The 27,234-nt window shown below is 38.5% G+C and overlaps 2 protein-coding genes across 3 annotated transcripts; one reads left to right on the top strand and one right to left on the bottom strand.

Annotated features, from left to right (window-relative positions):
- Positions 1 to 2,562: 2,562 nt before the first annotated feature.
- uchl1 (ubiquitin carboxyl-terminal esterase L1 (ubiquitin thiolesterase)) lies at positions 2,563 to 8,848 on the bottom strand. Its single transcript, XM_040144945.1, has 9 exons — positions 8,670 to 8,848; positions 8,566 to 8,577; positions 7,973 to 8,101; positions 6,780 to 6,921; positions 6,066 to 6,151; positions 5,362 to 5,409; positions 4,851 to 4,920; positions 4,701 to 4,759; positions 2,563 to 3,699 (listed from the first exon to the last, which is right to left on the bottom strand). Exons 1-9 carry the CDS (start codon positions 8,700 to 8,702, stop codon positions 3,616 to 3,618), a joined length of 663 nt encoding a protein of 220 aa, XP_040000879.1. The 5' UTR covers positions 8,703 to 8,848; the 3' UTR covers positions 2,563 to 3,615.
- Positions 8,849 to 14,269: 5,421 nt separating this feature from the next.
- anxa5b (annexin A5b) lies at positions 14,270 to 26,276 on the top strand. Of its 2 annotated transcripts, XM_040147158.1 has the most exons (13): positions 14,270 to 14,431; positions 14,753 to 14,796; positions 18,890 to 18,974; positions 19,466 to 19,560; positions 21,134 to 21,247; positions 21,355 to 21,445; positions 22,879 to 22,958; positions 23,043 to 23,093; positions 24,336 to 24,429; positions 24,591 to 24,686; positions 24,804 to 24,862; positions 25,596 to 25,718; positions 25,845 to 26,276. In XM_040147158.1, exons 2-13 carry the CDS (start codon positions 14,794 to 14,796, stop codon positions 25,905 to 25,907), a joined length of 954 nt encoding a protein of 317 aa, XP_040003092.1. In that variant the 5' UTR covers positions 14,270 to 14,431; positions 14,753 to 14,793; the 3' UTR covers positions 25,908 to 26,276. The 2 variants fall into 2 exon arrangements, with proteins under 2 accessions (XP_040003092.1, XP_040003091.1); XM_040147157.1 differs by lacking the exons at positions 14,270 to 14,431; positions 14,753 to 14,796 and having other exon boundaries at positions 18,881 to 18,974.
- Positions 26,277 to 27,234: the final 958 nt, after the last annotated feature.

Here is a 27,234-nt window from a genome sequence, read left to right as displayed (position 1 = left end):
TCTACTGGCTTTAAAATGGAGAGCAAAGCACAAGCATATGGGGGGGGGGGCGACATTGCTCTGTTGGAGTCAATGAAAGACAGATTGAGATCAGGACTGGATTACCAACCGGGCAACGTAGTCAACCGGCCAGGGTCCCCGTAAATCCCAGGCTCACTAAATATCATTTGAGTCTAAATATTAATACATTTTTTTCCCATTTTTTTCCTGTGTGTCAGATAATTATCACACAGGGAAAACTGTGGAAAGGTAGTACAAATCCGTCGACCAACAATTATTTTTATTATAAACATGCCTGACAGATATTTCCTTTATGAATCAACTGATTGTTGAGTGTATAAAATGTCAGAAAATAGTGAAAAACAACATATTAACATTTTCAAATTGCTTGCTTTGTCCAAAGACGTTGAGTTTACTATCCTGGAAAACAGGGGAAACTGGCAAATATTCACATTTGAGAAGCTGGAAGAAATGAATTTTTGGCATTTTTGCTTAAAAAAATGACTCGAATGATTAATTAATTATCAAAACTATCAGTAATTTATTTGATTAATCAAATAATAATTTCAGCTCTAGAGAACCAGTTGGTTTCTGAATGCCTCGGGAAATAATGAAACTGCCATGTATAGTGGGGTCCGACCACAAGTTTTTCCACCCAGGGACCCATAGAAGGTTAATCCAGCCATGTTTGACTATACATCCACTAATCTGTCACAAGGATTACAAACAGGCGATGGTGCCTTCAAATCTTGGTAGAACTTACAATTCAGCTACACATAGAATTAAAACAAGTAACAATCAGTTTTAGAAACACTGAGGTCATGAGCTCGTACTTTTGACCAGATATATAAAACAATTTTATGTCCCAACATGAAGGTCTAAATCCTGTTTCAAACCCTGGTCCACAAGGGTGGATGACCAAATAGGCAAAAAAGGGCAGCTGTCCTGGGGCCCTCAGACCGTCAAGGGCCCAAAAGGCCACCAGGGCAGGTTCACCGTTTTCTGTTAATTTCATTACCTGCAAATTTGTTTGAGGAATATGTCTCGCCATAGCCCCCATCCACAGGGCATGAGGGGTCAGTGAATAATTCCTTTACTTATTTACGTATTTGTTGGCGCTAGTCAAATTAAATATACAGAGTCCAAACTTGAATGTTGACTCCTCCCAGGTTGCTCAAACCCCAGTGACCCCAGTGTTCTCAAAAATAGCTACAGTAAAGCCCTGCCTTCAAGTTGCTTAAAATAAGAAGTATGCCCCCATTTTGAAATAGACAGCTTCTCTGAGAAATTCTTTAAAGTTGTTGATTATAAACAAAAACAAAAAAAATCAACACAAAATCAATGGCCTAGCAATCACCAGTAATGTAAGTAATCAGCGCAGATGGTAACAGTTGCATACACTATTGGATCCAAATGTGACCTTTTCAAATGGAAGGTCAGACCTTTATTTTCTGCGCACGTTGCTCTATCTAATCACCTGAATGGAAAGGTAAGGTCCTCGCCCACCCTCACCCATCTTATTCCATATAAATGTTGTTCTTTCTCTGGGTTTGAATGAGGACTATGTGTCCCTGCCTCTGAAAGTATCTGTGCATGCTACCGACCGACGTAATCCTGTTTCAGGGTAATGTTGGCCAAAATGAGCTTTACAAAGTACTTTGTCACACTCCCTTGGTCTTTAACAGAGTCCCGCCGTTTTGGTCAATGTACCGCCTATCACGCTGTGCCTGCTCTTTGCAACACAGAGAAAGGTCTTGCATCGGTATCCACAGTGATGAGTTGAATCACCCGACAAGCTATCGTCACCTCTGCTATCCTCCTCCTGTTCCAGCCCTTCACAGCTGAAATGCATCCAAGATCAGTCAGGCTGAGCCCCGAGCCGTGAGAGCCTTAGGATGTTAACCACTTCATCACCTCATGTGACAAAGTATGAATGAGATATTAGGTCAAATGTAGACTGGTGAATGGGGGCATCGCGAAAATAATATACATAGCTAGCTTTTAAAGCAAGAGCCAGAAAGGTTTAGGGCCGCAACTAACAATTATTTTCATTATCGATTAATCTGAAAAGTATTTTCTCAATTAATCATTTAGTCTATGACATGTTATAAATTGTGAAAAAAAAATGCCATTCACTGCTCACAGCGGTGCCTTCAATATGCTGACACTCACTGCTATATAAAAAACAGCAAATCTTCACATTTGAGAAGCTGGAACCACAGAACATTTGGCTTTTTTTTTTTTATGAAAATTGAGCAACAATTGATTATCAAAATAATTGCCTATTAATTTTCTGTTGATCGACTAATCAAGTAAATCGACTAATAACAGGAGCTCTACAAAGCTTTACAGGCAGTCAAATGAGTAGAACATCATGTTAGGAAAATAGCATTTCGATATATTTTAAATACACCAAATGAAACCCAAAACACTACCACCCACCTTGGGACATCTGACATCACATGCTTTAAATGCAACATAATGCAGGTTACCTGATGTAGATTAAAAGGCAGGTGCACAAGCAGGATTCCCATTTTTCTACTACAAAACACAACAGGAGAGAAGTTTAATGGTTGCTTTATTGAATTCCCACAGCTGCATCAACAGCAGAACTACAGCAACATAGTATTTGGAAAGTGCAGAAAGGTAAACAATTTGAACACAGCCTAGACATACAGTACTAATCACCCTGCACTGCACTACAACAACCCAACATACAGTAGCACTTTATTTGGACTGGAAGTTTTGTATTTTCTGTGTTAAACTTGCACAGTAATAGTGCATTTGACTATTTGAGCATTTTTGGATTGTTAACTGGAAAAAAGCCATTTTCAAATAAAATACAAACATAAGTCAATTAAACAGATCCATTCCTGAAAATGGCCATGCCCTAAATAAAGAAAATATCTGTAATCCGCCACCATCACTTTAATTCTGTACTTTAAATTCAAACTTCTCAAAGAAAACCTCAGTTTTTCAGAGAAATGTTCATTATTACATCCAGGAACATGACTCAAAAAGGTTGCGTGCCTGCTCTGAACAATGGTTTAATTATTCCTACAGATACATTTGGGCTCTTCTGAGGAATTTCAGATCCTTACAAGCTCAACCACACAGCAAATAAAGGCATTCAGACAAACAGGCAAAAAGTTTCCCTAAACAAGTTTTCTGCCTTTTCCTACTCACTCTTATTGGCACAGAAGGTTCTTAAGCATCAGTCTCTTGACTTTGACCTAGATGTACCAATGATTACATACAATAAGTTGCAAAAAGATAAATACACATGCACACAAGCATTGGTGAGATCTGACCTCATGTTTTACAATTTTCACTGCTAATTGATATCACATAAAAGGATTTTGACAAGCTTCTATCAGTTATTGTCAGCGGAACAAAAGGGTTTGATTGTGTTTGTGTGTACATGTGCTAATGCTAAAGAATGCTTTGTTCATGAGATGAGAGTGCAATATGTGGAAACAAAATGTGCTTTATAGTGCATAGTGTCTGCAGATGTATGTGTACACAGATCATTCTGGGTGCCTGCTGATTGTGTTTGCTGTGTGAATGCTCCAAGACATTTTGGTTTACAGTTTGGTCCTGTTTCCAACCAATAATCTAACTGTGACAAAGAGCCACTGCAGAGAAACGGACTTCGCCTTGCTCTCTTTCCATGAATCCACGGCACACTTTGGCTGCATCCTGGACATGATTACGATGAAAAAAAAAAAAAAAAAACACAAGGAAATTAGTAATGTCTATAGATCCACATATATTTAAATTAAAATTACTGCACATTTCAAATGGAAATACAAAACCTTTGATATCTGAGGATACTAGTCACAGAGGACTGACTGTCCTGAAGATGTAAGATTTATATTTTAATATTTAAGTATCTCTCACTGCTAGTATTTTGATACACTTCAGTAGGCTTGGACAACATCACTAAAATATTAATAGTGTAATATGAGGCTTGATGTCATGAAATTCAGTTATCCTCATATAGCTTAAGGTTTTCTGGGTGTTTAAGGCTGGTTTGCCAGTACATTTTCTTAAGTTATTAGACCATTCCAGTAAAATTAATGTCTCTGAATGTTCACAATGAAATGTAATTTGTATAAAACTCCAAAAGCAAACCAAAAAGCAAAGATTTCAGTAGTTCTTCTTCCTTTAAATGAGAACCAATGAATCATTACAACATTTAATGCTGCATTTTCATCACAAATACATGTGGAGCCCTCATGTGGTAGTTTGATGTGACAGTCTAAAAGGCTCTATTGACGTAGCCCCCAAAGGCTTGTGCAGCACATAAGCAAATTGTTACTATGAGCACTTTGTTTTTCCAGCTGAATTTGTCATATTCATTATGCTTTTCCCAGAGAACTTAAACCTTTGTTAATTATATAATATTTAACAAATATACTTAACTAGCATGGCTTGAAAGGCAACAAAATACAGTGCCTGAATTCCAGTTAAAGTCACGGTTTACCAGTCTTTTTCATGAACCATACTGGAGATATTTCAGAGAGTGCATTAGCCAAGCTTATTGAATCAATCCAGACACTCAGGAAGACACTTCTTATTCCAGTTTGTTACCATGACTCATCACAGACCATGTGCATAAAGGAATTTGGCTCACCGTTATATTTTAAGATAACCAGAATTGACACATAACGTTGAAGAATGACCATACTTTTACATACCATTATGAAAGATTCCTCTTTGGTGGCTCCGTGTTTCATTGGTCCATTCATTCTCCCATCTTAAAAACAAATGAAATAGTTGGGAATCCAATGACTCCATCCAATGTAAAAACACACACAGGAATGTACATGATGTGTAAACATGCTTACCAAATTCAAAAAGTTGTCCATTTACATTGACAAAGGCAATAAAGTGGAAGTTGACTTTGTCGGCCTCTGGCTGTGAAAGTGGAGATATGTGAAAGTAATATTCTGAGTAAATATTGTGATACAAAAAAGCTCCAGAAAAGACAAGCACTGCAAAGGATATTGCTGCCATCAATAATACATCTGGTTTAAATACAAAGTCTATCATCTCTCTTGTGACAATACCCCTTGCTCATGCATGGGCTATCGAGAGAAAGGCAACGTGCATATGGACAGACAGAGAGGTGAAACTGAATTTAACCTTTATCTGGTAATTGTTCAACCTAATTCAGTGTAATTCTATGGTTTATCAGTAAAGTATATGGAAATACACTGTAGACTACAATCTGTAACAGTGACAGGCAGAGTGACAGCTGTTGTACAACTGAGTACAACACTGGAGCATTGAGTAGACCCAAAGCTGTCTGAAAAGACTAAAGATGTCATTAGTAGATGTTGTGGTTAAGCATCTTACCCTACACTGGCCCTGCACTGCAACCTCATTGTGAGCCTCACAAATTGCCTGGGGAAGAAAAATTCAGAACGTGTCAGTGTAATACTGTTAAAACAGATTATTTTACAATTTAAAAACACATTCAAAGGATGGTTTCAATGGCTGCAGATCAACAATGTAGTGAGGAAAACAAAGGCACAAGTTTCAAAGACATTTATCATGGTATTACTGTCTATCCAAATCAAACTGCCCTTTCTACTGAGAAGGATTTAGCAGTGTCTGGCGCCCCCAAGTGGTGTTAACATAACAAACAGGTTATGCAACAGTACCAGAGCTTCTAGAAACAGAGTTTTTTATGGTTTATTTCATTTTTTAATGCACTTTTTTGTTTATAACTCATTAAAATATCAACTTTTTCAAATAAAGTATGATCTCAGATATAATGATATGTAGGCACATTTGAAATATGGGTGATATGTTGAGTTGTCACTGTTTAATCAATATTTTATGTATATCTTACATTCTTATTTGAAACAGTAACCGTATACACACAAAAGCACAAAAAATAAAAGGCATAATAGGCAAGTTTTGATTGTGAATCTTATAGGCAAAGTAGTCGTGTTAATATCATAAAAGATACTTTACCCTCTGTTGATCAGATTTGCAGTATACTCTGTAATAGCTTGAACTTCTTTAACATTTAACAGTACATAAAGCAGCATTACCTTGTTTTTCTCCAGTTGTTTGGCACGGTCATCAGCAGACATTTTTGCAGTCTCATCGAGAAATTTCTTCAGGGCAGAGTCACTATCTGAAAACACCAAGAGCAGCATCAGCTTAATCAATAATATGCAATTTATTTATGTTAAGTTGTCTCAAATCACAACCTGCCACATATAGTAACTGTATCATCAATTCTCACTGAGTACTTAAAGTAGAAATATAGGTACCATCGGCCACTGTTACAATATACTTAATTTTAAAAGAAAATTAAGTAAATACTTGAGTGCATGCGTCACATTTTCTTAAGCAAACAGCTGAAGAACTAACCCCTGTATTTGTGACTGTACTGGGCTGTAAAATTATGGGCTGCTCAATCAACAGTGACTCCACTTTTCGACCCATTTGTGTGTTAGTTCTTATACTCTAAAGCAGTTTTAATTGTGGTTCATACCTGTTAACAATATACTTGAACATACATTTTATTTCGGTGACAAAATCTGAATTAAGTAGCACCGCAGTCACAGTCCTAAGAGAAGCTACTGTATTTTACACTTCGTTAGCACCATAAATTCAAATAACAGTATCTAATTTATATTTGACTTTCAGCTTTATGACTGAGTGGTGCATGTTTGAACAACATTATTACACTTCTTTTATAAATAAATATTAGTTATTGTTCTCATTATTTTGCCAGTATGTATTTCAATTCCACTCACCAAAAGTCAATTTGCTTTTGTTGTTGGCCACAGCGTGCAGCAGGGCGACAGTGCCACAGGAATTGACAACAGTCTGCTTCAGGAAATATACCTCGGAGTCTTCTGCAACCTTGTCTGCCTGCTTCTTTCTGAAAGACTCGTGCTGCCATACATGCCGACAAAAAAAGCAAGCAAACAAAAAAAAAAAAAAAACAAAACAAAAAAAACAACAACAACCCACAAACGCACAGAGCATGTTCACTGCCATCTGCCCGTAAGAACACAATGTGAAGCCAATTCTTCCATTTAAAATGTGCACATGAATTAATAAAAGATCTGGAAATGGCAATCAACATAACAGAAAAAAATGTTGACTAATTTACATCTTCTCCACTGTAAGGATTATCTTCTTTACTTGGTTCTATTTGATTGTAAATAGGGCTACAACTAAAGATTGTTTTCTTATCATTAATCTGCTGATTATTTTCTTGATTAATCAATTCATAGTTTGGTCTATATGACATCAGACACCACCTAGAAATGCCTGTCATCATTTCCCTATAGTTCAAGGTGACATCATCAAGTGTCTTGTTTCATACGACATAATAATATATTTAATTTAATACATTTAGACAAGGAAAAGCAGCAGATTTTCAAATTTAAGAAACTTAAAAAAAGAGAATGTTTGAACGTTTTACTTAAAAATTACTTAATATGATTGATCAACTATCAAAATAGTTGTCGGTAATTTTTCCGTTGCTCCACTAATTGTTGTAGCTTTAACTGTAAATTGAATATCTCTGGGTCTTGAACTGCTGATAAGACAAAACAGGGCTTTTGAAGATGTCATCTTGAACTCTGGGAAAGTGATGGGCATTTAAAAAAAAAACAATTTTATAATATTTTGAGGACCAATTTATGATTTGATTAATTGCAAAAATAACAGATAATGAAATCGACAAATAGTGAAATAAACTGTTATTAACTGTTAGGAATTTAATGTCTAGGGTTGACAGGATAATTCGATTTCACATTGAGAGAAAGAAAAAGGTAAACATATGCTGAATCACTTCCTCATCATCCCAGTCTTGCAGCTCGTTCTCCCTCTCCATTGCCCCCCCCTGCATCTCAGTCTCACCCCACCCCTGACAGTCTGTATCACTGACTCACCCCACCCTCAGTCACCACCACCACCACCACCTCATTGTTATTACCTGTTGTGTCAGTGGGAAGAGTAGCATCAGGGCACAGCATGGTTTCGGGACGGCGGAGAGTTGCTCGCCCTCCAGCCCCAGCACATCCACGAAGCGCCAGCTTTCACCCACACCTAGCTTGCTCATCATCTGAAACACACAGCGAGGAAACAAACAAAACACGATTTTTTTAAATGGACGGCAAAACAGTTGAGGTTACTGTGGCGACATCCCCCAATGATCCCCACTGAGCCTGTTTAAAGATGCTGCGTTGTGTTGGTCCAGTCAGACCACACCCTTTAGCTCAGACACAGGGGGCAGCGCTGGGAAGGATGCTTCCGTTAATCAAAATAAGATAAACGCATCTATTGTTGCGCCTGGTTTAAATTTTATTTTGGACTTTCTTTTTTTTAACCTAGCCAGCCAGTCTAAAATATCACTATATCTGTATCGATATCATGGCGGCTACGTAGTGGCCTGGCGTTTGAAGGTTCGTCTCAGTAAGGGCTTAACTGCCCTCACAACTAGCTAGCTACTGTGAAACTTACCCGACAATTGAAACAAATGGTTACCAATTCGTCGCCATTACTCAGCGTCTAACGTTTGATACCCACCTTGTTCAGCATCTGAAACGACATAAACAGAGGTAGCAGGTGAGTTTTCCACCTGTGAAAACGTTACGGTATTAAAAAGTTAAGAAACACAGTATTCTCCCCACCTCTGGGTTGATCTCCATCGCGGTCCACTCCATTTTTTTTTTTGGCAAGGTTTGGATGTGACTCCGCAAGTTTAACGTTGTCTTGTCTCCCGGTTTTTGCAGCTGTCAGTTGAAGTTACAGAGCGTATCCGCACTTTATGCTAGGGGTCGTACCATTTTACCGGCAGACAGGGGGGTGGGCTCAGATCAAACTACCGGTGGTGTTCAGATTTAGCTGGTTTATTGAGAAATATTAAAAAGTTTTAAACGCTAGGTTTTACATGCTGCACCTTTAGCTGTGTAGTGACAATCTACAAAGAATTATATCCTCATTATAAGTAGATTTAAGTTAAATCACACCGCTAAATGTGAGATCACTCTGGTCAAACACGTTCTTTCTAGAAAGAGGAGTGTGACGTACTAATCACTCCATATCAACAATGGTTCTTGTTAACGGGTTAAATGTTGGATTTTTAGTCTCGCAGTTCAAGGATAATCAAAACAATCGCTTTTACATAACGGTCCATCTCGTTGTCAGATGCAGAAGCTACATGCATAACCTGTTAATCAGCAGGGCCAATAACGTGACTTCTTTTTTCTTGAATTTTCTGTTGATGAAATTCAGTTTTTCCAAGTGGTGCGCTTCTCTTTGCCGCCAATTAGCCCACAATTCTTCTCTTTATTCTATACAAATTGATGCTGTCGCCGATGCTGGAAATATAAATCACTATCAGGATAAAATCTGTGTATTTCAGTCCCCTCTAATGTAGCTGCAAGTATCCATGGATTCTAACTGTGGCAGTAGAGGGAAATCTATTGGTATATTCTTAGGGTATTAGTTTTCCTCTGTAACTTGTTTTTAACATCGGGTAATAAGAAGGCAAAGTATTACTTTTGGGGTTTTTTTCATCTTCATCATTGAGGGAAAACAGGTAGATCACTCTGTGAAATGCCAGGGGCTGAAACATAGAACATGAAAATCCCTTTTGCTATGCAAAAAAAAAAAGTCCTTATAACACAATTTGATTTTTAATTATTTTTTCCTCTTTAGAAACATGATCAATTGTTTTGATATGGAGCCGAATAGCATGCAGTAAGCCAACTTAACCTGTTGTCCTCTCCCTTGCTTGTGCATAATGAGTTTTCACTCACGCAAAGATGTCAGTTTTTGTTGTAAATTGATTTTTTTTTTTTTTTTACTGATGTGGAGCTGTTTACTCCAGGATAACATTTTTAAATCACAAACCTTTAGGTCCAAATCTATGGCGTGCTTGGCTGTAGGGTACACTGGAGCTAAGATGTGCTGCCGCAAGTGGTGCTTTATTTTGCCAATAATGAACAGACATGTGAAAAACAATGTTAACTAACAGCCAACATAATCACAAGTGTAACTGACTGCAGTTATGAAATGTCACCTTAGTCCAGGATGCTGCTATTGCGCCAATAGTGAGCAATTTACAGTGCAGTTGGAAGTGCAGTTATAAAATCAGTGCATATTCACTCACTTGATAATCCCTAGGTTTGCACAGTTTGTGGGAATTTGAGTGACTCTTCACTCCCTACAGTTACATAAAGGTTAGTCAACACCAGTTGTGGTTTCTGTCTGTGGCCTAAACTAGGCACTGATTGCAGGCCTAGCATTTTCAGAAAGAGGATGCGCTCCTAGGTTCTTCACAATTGTTTCATTTCAACATTTTTTCTGTTATTATTAAAAATCTAAGGATGCGGTGTGTAATTCTTATTTATTATTTCATGATATACTGTAGACGAAACCTTTGAGACCATATTTTTAAGGGCTTTCCAGATAAATTTGGCTTTACTAGACCATTTTTCCCATCATTACTCTGTCAAAACAACAAGACATTTCTTCTACATGGAGGTGTAGCAAGTGGAAATTTCTGTAATTTGATCAGGTGTACCTCAGGACTATATTTCATAATGCCATATATTAAACGTGTCACTAGTCCCTTTTTTTAAAGAGATTTTCCAAATGCATACTAGTAGCAGAAATGCTACAACATGCATGTTTTATTCACACAGGCTGGATTTTGGAAATATGTTTTAATCAGAAGTGAAGATAGACGATCCCAGAAGATATTGATCATACACACCCGCAGGGTGAAGTCAGTGGCAGTGTGTGGTGTGTGTGTTTATGAGAAAGAGTGAGATTACCCGTGGGCTGATGGGTTCATAGGTCAGCGTGATATGGGTAGCTGGTGATTTATTCTATGTGTGTCTACTTGTCTTTCTGTCTGACTGAGTGTTTAAAAGGTATATTTGACCAGTATAGACCTGTTTAAAGAGGAGCAGTGAGACCTTGTTTTATCAAAATCTAGGGGAAGAAGACAAGTGAGACAAGAACTCTTATTTTTTATCTTCATTTTGTGATTGCATTTTGAATGTTGATTAAGCAGTCAGAGAACAGAGCACACTGGTGAGTCATCATCTAAAAGGATATTCAGTCACACTCTTGAGACAAAATTACTATTAGATTTGTTGCTTTGATCAAGATCTTTGCTCTTAAATTTGTTTTCACTGTGAAGAAACTTGATTGTAGTTATGCTTTCTTTCTGTAGAAAGTTAATAAAAGTCTGGTAAAAACAACATAGTTGGTGTCCATGGAATAATTGTGGTCCTCAGCAGATAAAGAAAACCATATATACACCTGTGGACAACAGCATCGGGAGACATGGATAGAGTTACTGTACATCACCGGCAGGGTTTAATGCTGGAGAGTTCACTTATCTCACAGTCGAAAACAAAACAGGTTCAGACCTTTGACATCTGTGCACACCAGCATGCCTATCCCAGCACAATTTGTGGAGGTGAATGGCATGCCTCCTATACCAGTAGGTTGGGGATGGAGCGCGGTGGTGTATTTTTGTCTCTTTGTCTCACTAGGCATGCTGTTAGCTCTGTTGCTTTGGTTTTTACTTCAAGAATCACAACACTACAGATACAGAGAGTGACAATGCACCGCAACCTACACCTTCTACCTCAGAACAGCCAGTTTGTGTGTGGGTATGTTTGGATGCCCAATGTGTGTGTTTAGTGGACTCTGTAACATCTTAAATATTTCATCTGCATTGTAGCAAAATAATTGAAATATTTTAGACCTCTGTCTAGCTGTCTGCCGTTTCTTAGTGATTAAGCCACCTTTAAATTGCTGTATTCAATCAAAGATTAATTCACTAAAGTAGCTCATTATTTTAAAAGGACATGAAAGTTGAAAAATACTTACATATTTTGTTCCTTTCCCACCACTCTCTAGATTGTCCAAATAGAGCACGGTATCTAACTGCTTTTTTATGTTTTATATAAAGTGTGTGACAATAATTAATAATCAGTCTAAAGGGACATAAAATTAAGGTGTTACAGCTTACTTATTTGTTACACGTTTGGCTATGAACCTTTAAACTCCAAACCCTTCTTCTCTACTGCAAGGTTTCTGTAGTTACTGCTCTCTGCCTTCGTAAAGCAGAGTTGTCCTCACATAACCTCATTTTGGAACGTTGATCATGGAATATGAAGGCCATGAGATGCATGAAAAATCTGGAAAAAGTTAGTAATGAGGGGCATTGGTGGCCTAAAGGTTAGAGTACTGGAGCTGTAACCAGAAACCTGCCAATTCGATCCCCAGGACTGGCATGATACCTGGGTGGGAAAGTGAAAAGAAAGTACTAAACCCCCAACTGCTCGAGTTGAGGTGCTCAGCAACAAGCAGTTCAAACTGTGGGTGTACTGGGCAGCTACTGGCAGCTGTGAATATGTTTAACTGTGTGAGTATGAAACTCCCTTGAATAAATAAATGTTTAAAGTCCCCCTCCACTAAAAAAAGTTTTGATTATTATTACTTGACTTGGGAAGTTTGAGCTTGAGTATGTAGTATCATGTATGTGCAGAGTTTGAAAGTAGGCAGATGTTTTCACGTTAATCTTCATACTTCACATTAATATCATATGTATTCATATGTATCAACAAAGGTTCTGAGGGGAATTTAGAAAAAAGCTCTTTATTTATTGCTCTTTCAAAATAAAAGATTATCCATCCTCCTAAAAAGTCTGCTCTGTGAAATTAATTCAAAATTTGAATAAGCCTAATTTTTCGTCAGAATACATACATAACTATAAGTGTGTCTTTTAAAGAGTGTAACCCAGTTTCTGTCTTCTCTCTCTCTCTCTACGTGTTCAGTCGCTTTGTTAGAATTGATCTGTAGGTCTCAGTTTATTTACTTAGTGATTTATTGACATGGCATGAAATTCCATACATGCCAAAGCAAAAGGAAAGAGAATGGATAGCATTCATTGTCATTCTATGGTGACATTCTTCCTTGAGTGGGCCTACATTTTGCTCCTGTGATAACGGTTTTGGTGTCAGTCTCCACCTCATGTCAAAACCTGATGTCACTTAGTTTCCAAATTAGGTCTGATTATGATGCCAGTTTCTGACTACAGAGTCAATAATTACCCAACTAGTGAGGTGCCCTGGCCCCTATTGTCAGTTACAGATTATTGCCTAAGGTGAGGTTCAGTTTAACCTTAAAATGTCTCTTGTCAAACAGATAATCATCTCCCAACTTTGCAGCTCTTCTCAGCTCAATGGAGCATTTTAGTGTATTGCAACTGATTGGTTAGTTTTACGGCCAACAACTCTCCTGTTTTGGTTCAGTCTCACCACATTCATCAGCATCGTCTCTAGCTAAAGGACGCAGCTGTTTTTCAGCAAAAAAAAAAAAGATCAGCTTAACCCACTGTACACTACTTGAACTGCACTAAACAGCAGAAAGACCAAGTTAGCCAATAGTTGGTGAACATAGTGGACCATTTAGCAGCTAAGGAGCCAGATATTTCCATCAGGAGGTGGTGGAGACCAAAACAGAGCAAACTGAAGGGACTTAATGCTTGTTTTGCAGCAAAAAACACGACTCCAAATTAATGCTATGCTGCTCCATGTCTGTCGGAATGTGTAAATAGCCAGCTATTTGCTAACATGTTTGTCTTAACAACTTTATTTGATGGTAATGTCAATAAAGTCTTTTCAGCTCGTTCTGCTCCCCCCAAGTGACAAAAAAATCAATCAATACACCTTTAACCAAACAGAAGATGCACCTAGTAAATAAACAAACAAATAAATAAAAGAAGTGGAAATTTGAATATTTGAAAGTATTCTGTTTGGTAACCTATTAAAAAGAATGTAGATTGTACTTTCCAAATTGCGATCCAAACAATGTTGACAGTACATTACTTAGCAAATTCTAAATGCAAATGCTCAAGCATGACTTATATTATTTTAAAAAGCAAATAAAAGGAAAAACAATACATTAGTCTAATGGCTATGTAATTACTTTTTTTTGTATAATAGCATGTGTAGCCACGGATACATAACTTAAAATTAAACATTTCAGTTGTTACTCACGTGTGGATATACAGTATACTGTATAGAAGCCTCCTGGTCATAGCCTAGAGCTGAAAGGACCATTCTGTTCATCCTGCTGCTATTAACCAATGTAAATAATGTGTGAAGAAAAACATTTTCAGCATCAAAATAGCCAAAAAACCCCCCAAAACAACATTTCCCAGAGTGCTTCGGGAGCAGGGCTGTGCCGGGGAACACACCGGGGTGTGGCGCACTCACGCGCCCCCGCTACACACTCACGCGCAACGGCAGAGAGTTTTTCCGAGTGGGTGTTTCACTTTCCGTCCTTCTTCTCGTCCTCCCTTCGTTCTCCGCAGGGTCTCTCTCCGTCTGCTCCCCGAGCTCCATCTGTCAGCTGCGGCTCCGCGGTAAGTTCCCCCGCGTCAGCCGGAGCACTTTCCGACTGTCCCTGTATAACTTGCGTGGGGAGGGGGGGTCAGCAGCACCAGCCAGGTGAGCGGGAAGGGCCGGGGTCTACCTGTGGACAAAAGGGAGACACGGCCGGGTCCTCGGAAGTTTGACAGCTACCGTTGACTAGACAGGAGAGTAGACAGAGCGGGGAACTCGATTAAAACTGATAGGGACTAAGTTAATCACGGGCGTTTTAAGTCAGTACATCTGGTCCTCAAAGGGAGTTTTGTATTTGTCTCATTTATTACCTTGTTTTTCTCTCTCTCTCTCTTCAACAGACCTTCCTCTAACCGTCGAAGAAACCTCCGAGTCTGTCAAAATGGTGAGTCGCTTTCATTCGGCAGACTCTTTCAGCTGTCAACCCAAAGGAACACGACAAACTTCATATTAAACGAATGCCAAACATAATAATTCCTCAAGAAGTCTCTGTAAAAATCCGTTATTTATGCAAATCTATGACTCACGGCTGTTTTTTACCCTCTGAACTCCAAGACAACGCCCACTTTATTCCACATTTTATAATGCTAAGATTTTATCTGACTTGTAAGGATAAGTCAATAAGAGATGGATGTGTATTTACTCATGATAAAGTTTAGATATTTTCCATTTTACACTAAACATAATAGTATAGTTTGTTAAGTTTAGTCAATGGCAGCACATCGGAGTAGGACAAAACACAGAATGTGCCTGGCAACCATGTACATGCAGCTGAATAAGTACTGTCTGTAATTCGGTGTATTTTAACAGAGATTTTGTCAATGGAAACTTTAACACATGAAACTTTCTAGTTTATTAAGCTATGTGTGTGTGTGTGTGTGTGTTTGGGCTTGTATTTCTTTGTTCGTGATGACCAATTTCAGTTTGAACATCCTGGCCCTTCCTCGCCGCTTAAAAAAGGCTCTTTGAAGATTTAACCCTTGTTTTTCAGGGTTAAGGTTAGAATTAGGTTTTGAGTAAAAGTTGGAGTTTGGCATTTAGTTGTGATTGTTAAGGTTAGGGGCTGGAGAATACATAATGCCAACGACGGTCCTTACAAGTATGAAACGTCAAGTGTGTGTGTGTGTGTGCGCGCGTCTTAAGTGTGCATACTTCTGGGGCTGCAAAGAGTTTTCATTTGGGGGAAGTTGGGAAGTTTAGTGTATGAGTCATGTGGGCTCCATCCCACTCGGGTGGGTCTCTGTGTCTCTCTCCGCCTCTCTGCCTGTTTAATACACCCATTTCTAGCCTGGAGTTTACAGCCTCCCTCCCTTCTCTTAAAGGGGAACCAGTGCCTTTTCTGCATGTCAGGGTGGAGTTGTTCCGTCACCATAAAAAATTGTGACTATATTCATGATAATAATCGGTCATGCTCCTGTTACGCTGCTGCAGTCTGCAGGTGGTTTAATCTGGGGTTATTAACCAGACTCACAGGGGTCAGCTTTAATAGGACTAAGATCTAACTTGACTTAAAAGAAAACTGTGGTGGTATTCGGTTTTTCTTGTTGTCAGCGAATCCAGTGAAAAGACTAAAACCAACAGTGAATTGATCTTACTAACATGTATTGTCCGTGTAGCTGAAGCCTGATGCAGCATATTCATTTGTACCACAGAGCTCCATTGTTGTCCCAAAACTGTTAAAAACACATCAGTGAGCCACACCTTTGCACTTGGTGACACGATTAAGGTCACTGGAGTGTGTTTTGATGCAGGCCCACATGCTGTGCACTGTCCTGGAGCTTTAAATACTCACTTGCACGTGTAATTGTATTAATTGGCAGCCGGAAAAACACCAACACTGACAAATACACTATTTATTGCTGTTTGAGTGATGTTTGCTAAAAACCTCAGTTCCCACCTCTTTTAGCAAACTGCTACGCCTTTTTTTTTTTTTTATAAATGTGCCACTTTATATTTGTGACAGTAGGAAAGAATGGGCCTGGTAACAGCGCTGCAGCCAGGAGTTTAGAAATATTGAGGTCATATGTTCAAGCAGCCTCCCTTCCTCCCAGTTTTAAAGGGAACTGAAATTCTGTAAAATATTGTATTCATTTGTATTCATTTGTATTCATTTTCATGTGAATACATTTAAAGATCGACTTCAGACATGTTTTAAAACATATAAAAATATTCTGCTTTGACTTATCATTTATGTCTGATCTGTTTTTTTCTTTTTTTGTTTTGTTTTTTTTTGTTTGTTTTTTTCCACAAACAAAGTTCAATTACCTTGTTAATTCTTACAATTCCACCTGTTCATTCTCCCCTCATCGAAGTATCCAGAATATATGGACTTATATATATTGTTCATTTCAAAAGTTTAACTAGTGGACAAATTATGTCTCCTCCTTCACTGAAAAGTCCATTATCAGTGTGTTCACTTATTTCTTCATTTTTCTCAGACTGAAAGTTGTCAAAGTTAAGGACACCGAGTCTAAACATTTTGGGATCCCACTGAACATCCCACCTCATTCTTTAATCTGTGAAAGACTAATAATTCACATCCAAGCTCTACAATATTGACAGCAGCGGTACCTTTAACATTAAAAAGCATTATATGGCAATATGATTGGGACTTCACTTCATACAGGCATGACTACATGGAGTGTGTACAGTCTCAATGGTAACTACAGTCCATAAATGTAGGGGGGGGGGGGTTGATAGGAACTTTGTGTTGTCACTGTCTGTGCTTTAAAGCAGAGATACCAGTTGTGACAGCCTCTGTTTGCTTACGGAGGGCCAACATACCTCCATCAGAAGCCCCCCACCTCAGCCATGTCTGGACTAGCTCCATACGACACAACTCATTACCCGCTATAGGAGCTGAAGTTGAGTCTTACATTCCAGTGGAGATGATCTGCATTATGTTGTGTTGTTGTCTAAATATCTCCTCGTTTGTCCGCGCAGCTGTCTGCACTGCACGTTGATTAGATTTTTGTTTAGCTTGTGGTGATGAGTGTGTTTATGAAAAAGGAGAGCTCGTGGACATTTTGGCATTTCTTCCTGCAGGAAAAGACAGAATCCCGGTTGTTCACAGCAACTTGTTTTTTGGACACGTTTTCCAGATTTTCAGGGTCAGAGTTCCAGACATTCCCCGAGGTTTTCCGCTCTAAACATCTATTAAGCCTGTAATATGAAGCAACCACTTGTCTATTTTATTATTAATATATAAGAGTTTTAAGGAGTGTCTGCAGGATTGTCACAGGATGAAACACTTACTAAAATCGATGGCAAAGTTAATGTTCTTTCAGCCTTATCGCATTCTTACAGGCTTCACTGGCAGTACGTCTGTTTCGAAATATTTGTTCCACATTCAGAGGAATTATTTGCCAGATTTTCATGCTGAATTGCCGTCATCCATCATATTTGAATCACCAAATAAATCTTCAACCAAATATTTATGAAAGCATTTATCAGAAAGAGATTGATTAAGTATAGTCTGCCATGGTATAGAGGGGTAAGGTCTTTGATGAGAATAGGCATATAAGGAATCTGAGATAATATGTATTAATGTCAGCATCAAGCTACAGATTGATTAAGCATGCGCTGCAATGTCACAGCATTTAGTTAATATCTGATAAGAAACCATGGGCAGCAGACATATGTACTTTATTATAAATACTTTTCAGAAAAATTCTCTTTTAAAGCACCCACTTGGTTTGGGACAAATGTAGCAGGATTAAATAATGTTGCTGGGTTTACAGTAACATACACAAACAGACTTATGTCTACGTCGCTTTAATGCCACTGAGTACAAGAGCATTAAGAAAGACGATTTTTTTATTTATTTATTCTTTTTTTTTAGTAATCAAACAACAAAAAGAAGACATTGGAGACAAGAGGACAGTTAGCCATAAAAAATGCAAAGAAGTCTCCTGAAAACCTGATGCTTGCTTCTGAATCGTGTTAATAGCCCCAGTATTTCCAATTAATGATTCCAATTAAAGATCTAAATATTGTTTCTTTCCAATTCAGTAATATGAATTTTTTTTATTTTTTTTTTTTAGGTTTACTTAGTGAGAGTAAAATGTATTTGCTGTCATGTTTGAAGGTTTTAAGCTTGCTGCGGTTGCAGACAAGGCGAGGGTCAATGGGACAATATGACCAATTACGGTGGTTTAAGTTGATGTGATCTTTTAGTAACACATGAGGACACTAAATAAGGTGTGTATATAATTGTCAGGTACTTGCTTTATGTTATGCTAGAAGTTGTCAGTGTCTGGAAGTCCCATGAGAAATAATCCGCAGTAGGTATAATGGATTCTGTGCAATATTTTTTACTATATTATCTGTATATTGCAGTTGGAATATTTTAATGTATTTAGAAATGCAGTACAGAGGGTATCAGATTTAAGTTTTTTTTTTTTTTAGAAAAAAAAGACATCACTTTGGAAAATCTACACTAGAATAATCCTCCTCTGTCCACATCTTCCATGTTGCAGGCCAGCAAAGGAACTGTGAAAGCCTGCGGAAACTTCAACGCCAGTGCGGATGCTGAAGTCCTGTACAAGGCCATGAAAGGGCTGGGTAAGATTGTGTGTGTGTGTGTGTGTGTGTGTGTGTGTGTGTGTCTGTGTGTGTGTCTGTGTGTGTGTGTGTGTGTGTCTGTGTGTGTCGTAAATCTGCTGTCAGCTCAGTGTTTTCTGATACATTGGAGGCATGCCAATCTGTAGTACTCCTCCAACAGACCAGTGGGAGAGTGGTATTAGGGGAGTTCCCCTCCGAACAATTACTGTAGTAATGTGTTCATGACTCACTGCTGTCCGGGCAGAGCTCCGCCCGGACAGCAGTGAGTCATGAACAAATGAGCAGAGAGATGAAATCTGAGACACGTCACTGTGAGGAAACACACATGCTTTCTTCCGCTGAAGGCTGTAATTATGTGGATGTAATACTTGTAATCAAAACTCTAGCTAGACAGAGTGTGCTCATTGCTATGCAACGCATATATCATGTGAGAATAGTTATAAACAAACACTTACAACTTGGCTGGGTAACCATGGTGCTTGTTGCCATAGGGACTGATGAGGATGCCATCCTGCAGCTGTTGACGGCCCGCAGCAATACCCAGAGGCAGGAGATCAAGGCCGCCTACAAAACTCTGTTTGGAAAGGTTGGACTGCCTCATAATCACATGACCACACATAACATCACAGCTCCAACTTGAAGGCTTCAGTATGCTTCAGACAACCTGTCAATCGACCACATTTAAAGGCATAACGTTTATACCTGTTCCAAACTGCCACACTCAAAACCGTCATATTCTTCTCCTGGCTAAATCCCACTGCCTCCCTAATCTCTCTCCAAGGTTTGGGTGTATCTTTGCAGGCTTGAAGCAAGGCTTTACCTACAATCACTGTCTCTATAAATATATGCACAGTTAATCCAATCTGTGTACATGTTTGCCTCTAAAAATGAAATAATAGAGTACAGAAACAAAATAACTCATTCACACTGCATCAACAGTAAAGAAAATCATAAACTAGACAAGTTACTGAAACATAATGATCTTCAGCAGCTGTATAGTATTTCACTACTGATAAATAGAAAGCACCAAAAATGGATTGTTTTGAGTAAATTAATCTACAGGCAAATACTCCACAATAGGTCCACAGTCCTACTATAAATTGATAAACATCTTTATCTCTTTGCTCCTCTAAAACACAACTAGCTGAAACCTCTTTTACATGATTAAAGACAAGGCTAAACTGGACCGTAGCTGCACGCACACTTAAAGGAATAGAAAGCGAATATTTGAGAGTTAAGTGACAGGGGTGATGCCACTCTCTCACAAGCTAAACATAAGGTGTTAATGGGAGAGCATTAGAGGTGCTGGTGGGCAGATTTTGTTGAAAGAGTGGGGCTAGCTGTCTGTTTGTTTTTGATTTTTTTACCTCAGTTTCCAGTCTTTATCCTAAGCTAAGTTAACCAGCTGCTGGCTGTACATGTAGCTTTATATTCACTATAGAGACATGAGAGTGGTATCAATCTTTTCACCTACCTTACTTGGTCAGAAAGTAAATGAGCATAATTCCCAAAATCTTGAACCAAATCCTTTCTATTCCCACACTTTAAAGTTGAGCAGAAAACTGTGTGTTGCCACTGCACAGTTAATAATCACCGCCCAAACTGATTTGCTTTTGCTGAATTAACCAATTGAGCTAAACAGGGGACTAGCCGATTCCTACTGTTATACTTTTCTGAACATTTGGAAACCTCAAAAAAATTTGAAAGCATTTGGGTCGTACAAAAACAAATTGACAAAATGTGAAGAACTGAAAAAAACATCTTGAGACAGAAGTTCAAACCCTGCTACTTTCTCACATCCCCACACTTGGCCAGCCGCTGCGTAAAATGAGTATAATTTTGGGATGGACTGGATGCAGGCCTGCCTGAGAGCGCCTGACGCTGGTCAAGCTCTCTTCATTTGAAGCATTCTGAGGCCTTTGAACCCAGTGACCACTCACAACATCAGAGCTCCAAGCCATCGCTGTCAATGTAGTACAAATCGTCAGCAGAAAATCCATTCAGTATAAACGACATGACACACTAACCATAGCAAAATAATCCAGCCACACACAACAGACATAAAAATGCCGAACTGCGTAGCGTTACAGTGCAGTCCGACACTCCGGGCTTATGTTGCAGCAGAACTAATTAAAGAACATACTGTATCTCCCTGACAGGATCTGGTCAGTGACCTGAAGGGAGAGCTAGGGGGCAAATTTGAGACCCTGATCGTGGCTCTGATGACCCCGCCCATCTCTTATGATGTGACATTACTTCGCAATGCCATCAAGGTAGGTGCTACAGTTAATCAGATGTGGACATAAATTTTAGCAGCAAGAGCAGCTGGAAACTGAAGTGTGAGGTCTGTCACACACCCCCCCCCCCTTTTGACCTCTAGGGGGCAGGAACAGATGAGAAGGTGCTGGTGGAGATCCTCGCCTCCAGAACATCTCGGCAGGTGAAGGACATTGTCGCTGCTTATAGACAGGGTAACACACACGCTCTCACACACACACGCACACACACACACTTACACTTACACTTACACAGACTAACACTCCACAGTAAATTCACCTGAGCTTGTAAACATACTGATATAGTGTTTATTCTATAGTCACATTTAGTTTAACTTATCCTGAGCAGTGATTTGATCAGTCATTTGACTAAAACTTTAGACTGTAACTATATTTAAAACCTGCAACACTTTTTTTTTTTTTTTATCTAAGATTTTTCTGTATGACATTAAATATTCATGACAAAATAAGTAACAAAGTCAAAGCTAAGGGAAAAAAATCCTTAGTTATTATTTTTGAATCAGTTTAACACTCAAAAACTCACTACAAACCAGTGAGAAGAACACAAAATACAACAACCTCTCACATGAAATAACCACTACTGTTCTAACTTAAGCATAAAATTGTGTGTACCTGACGCTCATAGTAAAAATCCGCTTGAGAGGCTATCATATAGCATATATAGATGCTATCAGTGTTGCCTGTGAAGTCTTCCATCTATTTATTTATTTGAACTAAAGCATCTACGGAATTATTTTTACCGCTACTGTTGCACATCCAACTGGGTCAGACGTTTATAATTTCATTACAGTGTGCAAAAATGATTCAAGAGACCTTGCCAGTAGTAATGATTAACTAAGAGGGCACCAAGTATGTTGAAGTGAAGTTCTTCCTATTTAGCGATGTTTGTTCCTCATAGGTCCACTGGTTTGTGTTGGACACAAACCAGATGAACAGATGTTTTCCTGAGTTGAACAAATTAAATGGAGCTTGAAGGTTCATTCCTGACTCTGGAAATAGCAGTTTGACTAGAAATTCTTAACCCAAGGACCACTCAGTAGATTTCTTTCAAAGCTTTCAGCTTTTTAACAGTTTAACAATGTGACAGTTTTTACAACAGCACATAATAATTTTCACAATGGAGTGGTTGAATCTGAGTGAGGAAAATACACTCAGTTTGGCAGTGTATTAGGTACACCTAGCTAAATCTAATGCAGTCTAATACAACAGTCCTGCAATAAATCCTCCTTTGTGAACGTTATAATGTTCAGTTTTAGTTGAAACCGTTTCCGTGAGGTGTTGATTCAGCTTTTGTCTGAAACTATTTCAATAAAAACCGAACATAATAACCTTGAAGGGAGGCTTGATTGCAGCACTGTTGTTACTAGACTGTATTAGTTTTGGCTAGGCGTTCCTAATAAACTTCCAACTGAGCGTGGCTTGTGCGTTTTGAAAGATGTGGTTGTTGTATTCATTTTCTATCAAATCAGTGAAGGGTGATGCACAGTTTAGGCCACAGTGACTGCTGTTGTGCTTATTGTGAAGTCAGCTGTAAGCTGCATTACTTTTTTTTTTTTCCAAGATTAAGGCTATCTGCCTGTTGTGTGTCTTTGCGTGTTTTCCCTCAGAGTATGATGACGATCTGGAGGAGGATGTATCTGGTGACACATCAGGTCACTTCAAAAGACTTCTGGTTATTCTGCTGCAGGTAAATTACAGTTATCTTCTCCTGTCCTGTCCTGTCCTGTCCTGTCCTGTCCTGTCCTAACAGAAATGTTTTGTTTTTCCTCAGGCGAACAGGCAGCAGGGGATCCAGGAGGGAATGATCGAGAGTGACGCTCAGGTGAGTGAGTTATTCTCTGCTGGTCAGTAAATATTTGTACTCTTCACCATCAATAGCCTCTTTGTCTTTTTGTCTGAGGGTGTGTGTTTGTCACATGTGTTTGCGGATAGGATCTAAATGCTGGGCTTTGAGTAGGATGTGTGTGTGTGTGTGTGTGTGTGTGTGTGTGTGTGTGTGTGTGTGTGTGTGTGTGTGTGTGTGTGTGTGTGTGTGTGTGTGTGTGAGAGACACCCTCTAGTGGTGGGAGCAAGTAAAAATTCTCTCAAATTTTCTTGGTTAGATTTAAAAGAAATTAAAAAGGCAGAAAAGTACTGTGAGTGAATGATGACTCACTTTCAGTTCTGTGCAGAATTTTTTTATTTCACTTGTTCAGTTGTATTTTTTTTATCAGTAATAACTGTGATTGTTACTCTCTGGTCATGTCTCTCTGATTTGACCACAAGGTCATGTTCAGCTTGTTCCTGCTCAGCACAGGACCAGCATCCAGCATGTGTTAGACCAGGCCTCATCAGAAGGTCACAGCCTGTATCAGAGAAGTTGCACAATGATTAACAGGATGGGAAACCAGAGAGAACATACTGTTTTTTCCGAGACACAATTTTTTTCAGACTTGTGAATCACCATTACCATTGACCTCTTTAGACCTCTACAAATTATCCAAATATAGCAAAGAAAAAAAATTTTTTTTCTTTTTTTTTTTTAAAGTGGTCACAGTAGACATACAGTATCCAATGAGTGAAAAAGGGTTACTGGTAGACATAGTTGTTTGTAACAAGGTAAAAGGTTGGAATTTACTATATTAAAATGATGTTAATAAAGCTCCAAATCATTTAGCATGACTGCTTTTTGCCATATTATATTGGATGTCATATGATTTTTGCATCTGTGTGATATGTGCGTAGTTTGATTTGTCAGGTATTTAATTTGCTGCATTAGCCAAAAACAGACATTACTGTCTGGTGTCAGCTCCACGCCCCCAGTTTGTAAAACATGCTTTAAATTGAAAATCTTTAAATTTCATCTCAAAGTTAATCCTTAGTCTCCAAGTCCATGCCGAGATATGTGGGCGACGACACTTGAATTAGTCAAACTTTTTACAGGCTGTATAGTGGTTTCAGGGACTAGTAAATTGACTTTGAAATCTAAAATTGGTGAAATGCTACTTTTTTATTCTAGTTTAATTGCTTTCAGGATTTTGAAGGACAAACAATGTGTGATGTATACAATTCTTTGTGGTTGTAGGAACTCTTCAAGGCAGGAGAGCAGAAGTTTGGCACCGATGAACAATCGTTCGTCACCATCCTTGGCAACCGGAGCGCCGAACATCTTAGGAGAGGTGTGTGTGTGTGTGTGTGTGTGTGTGTGTGTGTGTGTGTGTGTGTGTGTGTGTGTGTGTGCCTGAGAGCTGAGGGGTTGCAGCAAGAGGTAGAAAGCTACTGTAATTATTTTTGCAGTCTCACATCATAATCGGACTAATTCTGAAGCTGTGTGTTTCAGTATTTGATGCTTACATGAAGCTGTCTGGATATGAGATGGAGGAGAGCATCCAGAGGGAAACATCTGGGTGCCTGAGAGACCTGCTTCTCGCCGTGGGTACGAAACAAATCCATACCGCCATACTGGTTCTGCCTTAATTTCTTCTGACAGGGTAGAGACTTATAACAGCCGTTTTTAAATTGTTGCCTGTCATTTCTGTTTTTTCCCCTAAAGTGAAGTGCGCAAGGAGCGTTCCAGCCTATTTTGCTGAGACCCTGTACTACTCCATGAAGGTGAGACAACAAACAGCTGCGGAGGTTTAGAGTGGGGATGTTTGAATGTCGTTTAACCTATTTCTCAAAAACACATCATCATGATATTGGTTGTAATTGTGACTAATCATAATGCCAGCAAAATGTTGCCATTGATGCTAGAAATATTCCTACCCCTCACATTGGTGCTTTTATTCCGGGGTTTTTATTTTTTTTATTTTTTTTATTAACACAGGACTCTCATCATATAGATTTAGCATTTATTGTATGTTAAAGTGCCGATGGTCATTATAAAATTGAACTTGATAATTTAATAGCAGAAAGTTAGGTGATAAGCCAAAGAACAAGTGATTTGTTTTCTGGTGATGTTCCAAATCCAGGCTCAGATCTTTATGGTTATTTTCTAATATTTTCACGATTTTCTCATAAAATACATCACAATCTTGGAAAAAAAACAAAAAACAGGCACGTCATTTGTTTTTTCATTTTGTGCATTTTGATGCCACTCTAAATCTAGTCACAGATGATCAATTTTTTAAACGGTTTCCATAGTTACAGTAGAAAATGGTGCAGTGTTGGCAGATTTTTCACATTCTCTGAGATCTTTCTGTGTTACATCAGTTTTACATGTGTACACCACGTGTACTGTGGACTGTAAAGAATCAGTGCTTGTTAAAAATGTGGTGCTGCTATCAAATGTGTTGTTTATGTTTATTGGGCATAAAGTCATGATATGTTTATGTGTTTGTTGCAGGGTGCCGGTACTGACGACAACACCCTGATCAGAGTGATGGTGACTCGTAGTGAGGTGGACATGTTGGACATCAGAGCTAAGTTTAGGAGCATGTTTGCCTGCTCTCTGCATTCAATGATCAAGGTATGATGTGTAATATAATATAATAAACTGCGCCACACACACACAAATATGTAGTTAAACCAGTTGCCACCTATGAATCCTTTTTTCCTTTTCCTAAATTTTACCACATGTGTGTGTTTTTTACAGGGAGATACTGGCGGTGACTACCGTAAGGCCTTACTGTTGCTCTGTGGTGGAGATGACGCGTAACCAAGGCCACAAGCAATAACGTGAACCACACCTGAGGGGCCTCTTCTCTCAGTGGGCCCTTTGTGCTGTCGGCTCACAGAGACAACAAGCTAATACAAAGTCAGAGTTCATTACAACAAAACTGTCTTGTGTGTGAGACACGGCCCATCGGGTCTTTTTAAACTATATGATTCCAAATGTTGTCTTTGAAAGGTAGCTAACATTTTGTTCATGTCCACATTAATGCAACTTTCAGTTGACTAATATCTTCACTGAAACTAATGTATTATCATTTATAATTCCAAAGTATCTGATTACACTCATTTTTGTTTGCACTTTTAATAGGAGCACCAATATGCAAAAATAAACATTTCAGTTGATGAAGTTCAATATTGAATTATTTCTTTTTCTGGATCTGATCAGCCTGTGTACTAGTTTCGGTTGGACGTGCACTGAACTCACTTGACCACTAGAGGGGGCTAGAGTAATGTTAAGAGAGCTGAGCTGCGGCTGTTTGAATTTTAAAACACCTCGAAAGCACCCATGCCACTATTTGGCCTACTAATAGACGGTGATGAAAAGTAACTAAGTACATTTACTCAAGTACTGAGCTTAAAGACAGTTTTGAGATACTTGTACTTTACTTGAGTATTTCTATTTTATGCTATTTACACTTCTACTCCAGTAAATTTCAGAGTAAATCATTGTAATGTATACAGCACTGCATTTATTTCACAGCTATACTAAAGGCTTACTTTGCAGATTTTACACAGGGTAGAAATAGCATTATTATTTTATAAGAAATTATGCATTATTTAACCCCCCCCCCTCAACCATTTAGAACATTAAAATATTGCCAACACACATTTCACTAGTAATAATTAATGATATAATACTGATAATACATAATTTAAAAGTCTGAAATGAGTCATTCTGCACAATAAGTCCTTTAATTTTGATACTTAACATTTTGCTAACAATAATTGACTTTTCAAGTACATTTTTTGGTGTAAGACTTTACTTGTAATTGTGTATTTTTATATTGTGGTATTGCTACTAGTGCTTGTATTTAAGATCTCATGTTTTAAAAACTTTATAGTAACTGTTCACACATGGTGGAATACATGTCGAATGAACAGTGCAATAACTCCAAGCTCAGTGCCTTGAATCCTTGGAATAATGTTGTTCACACAGATGCAGGATAGTTCAAGTTTTGAAAGCAAACTGTGAGTGAAAGCCCTAAACATTCGATGGGAGCATCTGTGCCATCACAAACCATCATTCTTCTTAAAGGGTCAGTTCATGCAAATCACTGAAGTTATGCAGCGGTTTTATTTTGAGGGTATCT

The sequence above is a fragment of the Xiphias gladius genome, chromosome 15 (assembly GCF_016859285.1).
Source record: "Xiphias gladius isolate SHS-SW01 ecotype Sanya breed wild chromosome 15, ASM1685928v1, whole genome shotgun sequence".
Classification (NCBI taxonomy): domain Eukaryota; kingdom Metazoa; phylum Chordata; class Actinopteri; order Istiophoriformes; family Xiphiidae; genus Xiphias; species Xiphias gladius.
This window is presented reverse-complemented; position numbering and strand designations above follow the sequence as displayed.